This window comes from Triticum dicoccoides, chromosome 5B (assembly GCF_002162155.2).
Source record: "Triticum dicoccoides isolate Atlit2015 ecotype Zavitan chromosome 5B, WEW_v2.0, whole genome shotgun sequence".
Lineage (NCBI taxonomy): Eukaryota > Viridiplantae > Streptophyta > Magnoliopsida > Poales > Poaceae > Triticum > Triticum dicoccoides.
Window position 1 is genome coordinate 608,149,470 of NC_041389.1, and position 6,605 is coordinate 608,156,074.

At 41.6% G+C, this 6,605-nt stretch overlaps 1 protein-coding gene across 3 annotated transcripts; it reads left to right on the forward strand.

The window, feature by feature from the left end:
- The first annotated feature begins 348 nt into the window (after positions 1 to 348).
- Positions 349 to 5,690, forward strand: LOC119312021 (calmodulin-binding protein 60 F-like). 3 transcript variants are annotated; one of them, XM_037587743.1, is made up of 15 exons: positions 349 to 629; positions 711 to 768; positions 893 to 1,029; positions 1,740 to 1,791; positions 1,886 to 1,938; positions 2,086 to 2,561; positions 3,330 to 3,490; positions 3,709 to 3,906; positions 4,005 to 4,197; positions 4,271 to 4,399; positions 4,501 to 4,625; positions 4,712 to 4,823; positions 4,921 to 5,015; positions 5,137 to 5,200; positions 5,478 to 5,690. In XM_037587743.1, the coding sequence occupies exons 1-15, from the start codon at positions 529 to 531 to the stop codon at positions 5,537 to 5,539; spliced, it is 2,016 nt and encodes a 671-aa protein (XP_037443640.1). In that variant the 5' UTR covers positions 349 to 528; the 3' UTR covers positions 5,540 to 5,690. The 3 variants fall into 3 exon arrangements, with proteins under 3 accessions (XP_037443640.1, XP_037443641.1, XP_037443642.1); XM_037587744.1 differs by having other exon boundaries at positions 5,481 to 5,690; XM_037587745.1 differs by having other exon boundaries at positions 4,528 to 4,625.
- The last annotated feature ends 915 nt before the right edge of the window (positions 5,691 to 6,605 follow it).

Genomic DNA, 6,605 nt, shown 5'->3' on the forward strand with positions numbered 1-6,605 from the left:
CGGTATCTTCAACAACACCTCCATGTATCATTCATCCGGTTGACTTTATTTAATTTAAAGTTGACCTGTGAAGTTTCTATGTAAAGTAACCCAGTGTCTACAAAGTCAAAATGACGAGTAAGAGAGAGAGAGAGATAAATGTCCTTGTCAATTAGTAGTATATTAAACCGAAAAGAAAAAGAAAGAATAAACTTGAGTGGAATCTTTTGGTGGAGCTAGCGCGTTGGTAATCTCCGTTGCCATGGCGATGGAGGGGGCGGAGGCAGCCGGGCCGGCCGTGCTCAAATCCCTCGCGGGGGCCACCCCGAGCAGTCCCCCACCCTCGCACGCAACGCGGTCGGGTCTCGCAGCCGAGCCCCCAGCGGGCCGCGGGCCCTCGATCGCTCCTCCTCTTCCCTCCCATTTTTCTATATAGAAGCAGCCGAAGTCTCCCAAACCCCCAGACCCACCCGCGCCATCGCCATTCCCCACTCGCTGCTGCCTACTGCACTGCCGCCCCGCCACACGGAACCGCCGCGGAAGCGCGTGATGGCGCAGAAGCGGCCGCTGGAGGCCACCCCGCCGGAGCAGGAGGCGCCGCGGTCCCCGAGGAAGCGGCTGCGCCGGACGGTGCTCCTCATGATGTGGCTGTGAGTACCCTCCCCTGCCCAGCCTCCTTCTCTCGCTTCCTTCCTTGATTTGAACTCACCGGTTGCGCCTGCCCGCCGCAGGGAGAGGAGGAGGGCGAGGGCGGTCACCGTCGGCCAGATGGAGCACATGGTTAGCCAGGTGAGGCCGGTTCCCCCCTCTCCGCATTTCGATATTTTATTTCTGTCCTCCTTGCTGTGCGTTTGGTGCTGTGGGGAGCGGTAACTGAAAGTCTGGTGGGTTCTGAATTGTTTCGGTGCGACAGGCGCAACTGGATATGGCCAAACTGTTTATGCTTCTCATGGTGCTCGTCGCGCGGCTTGGCTCCATGGAGAGGCTTCTCCTCGACCTCCCCAACATAGTCCAGACATTGTTGGCGCAGCAGTTTGATGCTCTTCACAGGTAGGAGTACATAATATTTGTACTCCCTCCGTTCCTAAATATTTGTCTTTCTAGAGATTTCAACAAGTGACTACATACAAAGCAAAATGAGTGAATCTACATTCTAAAATATGTCTATATACATCCGTATGTGGTAGTCCATTTGAATCTCTAAAAAGACAAATATTTAGGAACGGAGGGAGTAGTATTTTGCAAGCACATGTGTCTATGCCAGAATTGAGATGTCCGAATATAGGAAATGCCACATTTCATCAGAAAACTAAGGAGAGTAATAATTCAAGTCCTGGTTTGCTTTTCTGGGAACTGCCAATTTTATCCTCTGATAAGAACTAAACAGCCATCGCTATGCCTAATTGGCAAGATTGCTGTTGGCAGCATAACAGCTCATATTTTTGGAAACGAATACTTGATAAGCATAGTACTATTTCAGGTTCAGGTTATCAAGTTATATTCATGAGTCATGGATTTGTTCTTCCTAAATACTCCCTCCGTTCGGAATTACTTGTCGCGAAAATGGATGTATCTAGACGTATTTTAGTTCTAGTTACATCCATTTCCGAGACAAGTAATTCCGAACGGAGGGAGTATATGGGAATTGTCTCTATGAGTCTATTCATTGAGTATTCCACTTTGGAATGTTGTGGATGTGATGGATAAAATGCCTCCTTTGTTTAGTTAATTAATGTTATCTCTTGTTTTGTGTCCAACAGATCTGTGATGGTATCCATACAAGATACGATTCGATCGACTGTACAGACAGAGGTTAGAATCTGGATCTTTATCTATGTAATAAGTATATTTTGTTTATCTGTACCTGCACTCTATCCTAACTACTTTTGGCTATGTCATGCAATAGATACAAGGACGGCAAGCAGCTTCACTTCCTAATGGCATTAATGAACCTCCTAGGTATCTGCCATTTTATTTTTCTCGCCTTACATGTTCTTTGATTCATGCCATGATCCTTACTGTCAAACCAAGTATTTGCTTTCAACATAATCTGGGAAGTTTCCTCTTGTCACTGCCTCACTCTCATCTTATTTAAAAAAAATATAGGCAGATATCAGAAGGTTTTCCTGAAACTGGAGGCATCACTGGAGTCAAGCTGCGCTTTGTCGATGTTGACAGACCAATAGATACACTTTTCACTGGTTATCCAGTGCAGTGGCAGAATGGAGGAAACGCTAAGATAGCGATCTTTGAAAATGATAGGCAAATCATGCAGGGAGACCTTTCTAAATTGCAAATTGAGATTTTAGCAGTCCATGCTGATTTCTTTACGGAGCAAGGACAAGCGGACTTCACCAAGGAGGAATTGAACAAGCAGATATATATGCATAAAGGGAAAGAGTTAGTGTTGTCAACTGTTAATCTAACAAATGGCGAGTCCTCTCTTGGTTCCTTCGTTTTTCCAGAGAGCTCCCATGGGAAAAAGTTAAGATTAACAGCACGAGTGAAAAGGCAGGTTCTTACTACCAGAGTTCAGGAAGCAATCACTGATCCTTTTGTCGTCAAAGACCGCCGAAGTGAATGTGAGTATATTAACTATATTGCATTGGAAATTTAATACACTGTAATTTGCTCATTCGTGGTGGAACCAGGGAGGGCCTCCCTGTTCATCCATTTTATTTTATTTTTGCTCATTCAATGAAACTTTTATTGTTTTCCGTAGTTAGCTGAAGAACAAGCTCGTCCTTTAAGTGGCTGCCAGGCTAATTTAAGTTTAGAAAAATGTTAAACACATATCATATCTTCCATAAAATTTTATGGCCTTGTGCAGTGACATTATTTCATCTGCATTATTTGGGATTGGCAGGCACAATTTCATCTGAAACATTATATCATAAAAAACATTATTTCATCTGAAAATATGAAGTCTTAGCACTAGATGTTCTGCTTTTAAAAGGGAATGGCTTGTTCCGTCACAAATTTTCTGTAAATTAATATCTATAGGCATATATTATCCCAAATACACACTGACAGTCAAAACTGTATGACCTCCTAGGTGCTAGGCAGAGGCTAACCGCCTCGCCTAGCGGTACTTCGAATCTGACAAAACTATACTTAATACTGTGACTTGGATTTGGGATTGTACTTTTCTTTGGTCAGTACAGATCTTATTTAGAGTTGACTATTAGGTCGTAGATTAATACTAAGCATGGTAAATCAATTTATTGTTTACCATGTACATTAATCCTTTTCTCAATGCCATTATCATCAGATGCAATGGTAGCCAGAATGAAGCAATTGCATCTTAGCAATCTTATCTTAACACATCCTACAATTTTGTTTACTTTCAGTAAATAAAAAGAGTTATCCTCCGTCTAAAGAAGAAGCAGTACATTGTTTGGAGAAAATTTCTCTAAAGGGGAAACATTGTGCTATCCTTGTTGAGAAAAATATCACTACAGTGAAGCACTTGATGCGTCAGTACCACAGGGATGAATCTGTTCTCCAAAAGGTAAATATAGTCATAATTATACTTCTACAGTCTTCAGCATTTCAAATTACCTGCAATAGATATTAGTTATTAGTTAATCATTGTTGAAATAAGATATCCAGCATCTCTTAGGAGTTACGACTTTTTTGGATATGCACTGCTAAATGTATTAACATGCACTATAATATCTGGTAGCATTTCATTAACTGATAATATAACTCTCAATTTGTGGCAAATAGCTTATTGGCATGAAGAAAGGGGATTGGAATACCATGATTAAACATGCCAACACGTCTGTTCCTGGGGATGAGATCTATTCCTATTGGGTTCCAGAGGATAATTGTGAAATCTTATTCAATGATTTCTATGATCTTGTCGGTAAGATGACTGATAACTACGTTCCTTACAGTGTCAACAACGTCAATCAGTTTCCACAGGTATTAAATCTAATACTGTTCCACTTCTATCATAGTTAGCCAGTTGATACTCACTAAAATAATAGTGCTGGCAATTACCTTGAAAAATTCTGTTACAGCATAAAGTGAACAATTGGAAAAAGTCTGCGTATAAGAAGTTTGATGAGCGGGAGAGCTCAGGTGGTCTTACCCCTGATTACTTCATGAACGATGGCCGCCCTGTCCGTGCAATGCCTCTGAACAATGATGCAGGTCCTTCTGTACAAGCTAGACCAACATGGCAATATCCTAATGACATGGCTGGACAACATGGTGATTTTTAATATTTTGTTCCATCACTGATCTTTGTCGCGCTACATGTTTCTCTAAATTCAACTTATTGCAGAATTTGGTGATCGACGCCCATTGAATGGGTTCTCACGGGCCGCAGTCCTGTCAAACAATGATGCCGGTCCTTCAAACCAAGAAACACTACCGTTTTCACAGCCCACGTATGGACAGACTATGCATCAAGGTCAATATTAAACACCTGCATAATTTTGTATCACCCATCCTCCATACTGTAATTGCTGCTTCATTGCAAGAATTTTTATATTTTATGCCTTCTGAATTCAGATAGTTTTGGGGATCAACTTGCTGTAGGAACTCCTTACTATCTGGCCCAGGGAAATTTCATAAATGATCAGGGACAGGGATCATTTTCAGCAGAGCCAACTATTCCGTCCCACATTCCTGTACCAGTAAGTTATAAAGTTACCTATGGCACAATCAACAATTCCATCCCACAGTTTTTCATTGACAGCCTGAAATGTTTCCTGGATGGTAGGTTCCAGAGGATGACCCAATCACATTCACAGCTGCAAGTCTAACTGGCCAACAGAATGGACACTTGAGCTTCTCGACAACTGATGCTCCTGTTACTTCTTATCCTGTAGCAGGTGTGCTTGCTACACCCAGTTTTTCTAATTTATATGCAGTCTTCTAGATCAATAATTCTCAAATCACTTCTCCATTATGCATTGTTGGGTGCTGAAGGTATCGCTGGGACTTCCTCAGATGGAGTTAGTCTGGGAACCTCTTCAGTTAACAGTGTGCAGGCTGACATCTTCAGTGGGTTAAGTCCATTTGAAGTACGTTTTTAAATATATCATGGGAATCATTCTTAAGAACAGAACAAATATCTTCACAAACGATTTTATGGAAGTTTTTTTCCTTCCCTTTTCTATGTCATGATTACGTTTGTTCTTGCAGTCAGAGGAATTGCTAGAACTACAAACACATCTGACAGAGCAGGACTTCGTGCAAGCTAACATCGGTATGTGATACTATTTAAGTTACTTCTGTTGCAGTTACCTCTGTTGACAGTTAGGCTGCTACAGAAGTCCTTTCCAGTCAGATTCTTCCAGACTTCGAAACTAAGATGAGATGATAGCAAATTAGTGTTTATACCTACAGAATAACTAGACCTTGTATGCATAACTGATGAGTACCAAATTATTGAAATGCTGGCTCCTTCAAAGTTACAATTAGGGGTGAATCTAAGATCTTCCTTTTGTTCCATGCCATGACACGGAGCGTTTGTTTCATTTCAGCAGAACTGCCGAATTCCGACAACCAATTTTACGGTTATGAACATGATGGCGGCGACCGCTGATTAAACCACGAAGCAACTGCAACTGGCTCTCCTCTACCATAGTAAATTATTCAGCGTAACTAAACATTTGTTGTAGATATGAATAATTTGTAAATAGCAACACATATTTTTTGCGACCCTGGGATATCGATCACACGGCGTTGTGGGCTGAGGCTCTTTGAGTGCTTCCTCAAGATCCCAGAAGGAGACGCAATCTGTTTATTGGCCTGACCTATGATAGGGTTAGACGTAACAGAGAATTGGGGATTTCAACAAGAACAGGGGTAGGACCAGAGAACTTGGGGAAGAAGAAGAAGACGGGATGGATTCAGATATTCGTTTCTTCTTCGATGAACAGTGACAATACACGGGTATGGCTTATAATAACAGTGCCAACACACCCACTGACCAGTAGGGTCCACGACTCCAGACCCGAGTCAACTGGTCTCCCGCCTTCGCCTGTCTCTTTACCGGGCTTCGCACATGTTCAGTTTCATCAGACATTGGCCGAACACCATCCGCTGCTTCCTCGACCCATTGATCCTAGTGCCATCTGGAGTGTGATACGATCTAAGTGTATGTTTTTTTAGGCAAACACGATATAAGCGTATGCGAGTGTTTCCATAAAAGCGCACAACGTGAGCTGCATGGGCCGGCCTATTTTGGCGTCTTTGCAATACTATGTCCAACAGTTTCAATGGGTTATTTTAATTTCTCTTTCTTTTATCGTGGCCCTTCGGTTTTTCTGTTCGTTTTCAAAGAATTCCGAACACTTTCTACAGATTTTGCGAATTAAAAAATTATGTTTTCAGAAATGTTCACATAATTTTTTTAACTGTTCTAAAAAATTTAAAACAAAAAAATAAAATAAAAGGGAAAATTTCTTAAAAACCCGAATATCTTAAATTTTTGGGAATATTATTTAAATATTGTAAACATATTAAGAAAAGAAAAGGAGAAATAGAAACCCAAATGATAACGCCCACACGCGTGACATGTTTGCACATCGCCCACATACCTTGATCCACGTTGATTCTGTTTTGCACGAATCATAAAGGAATCTGTTAGAATCTGAGTGTCACGTGGG

Excerpts from the sequence above, each read along its gene's own strand:
- LOC119312021 (XM_037587743.1), top strand. The coding sequence starts at position 529 with ATGGCGCAGAAGCGGCCGCTGGAGGCCACCCCGCCGGAGCAGGAGGCG. Across the intron at positions 630-710 it reads GTGCTCCTCATGATGTGGCT|GGAGAGGAGGAGGGCGAGGG; the intron begins GTGAGTACCCTC and ends TGCCCGCCGCAG. Across the intron at positions 5,201-5,477 it reads CTTCGTGCAAGCTAACATCG|CAGAACTGCCGAATTCCGAC; the intron begins GTATGTGATACT and ends GTTTCATTTCAG.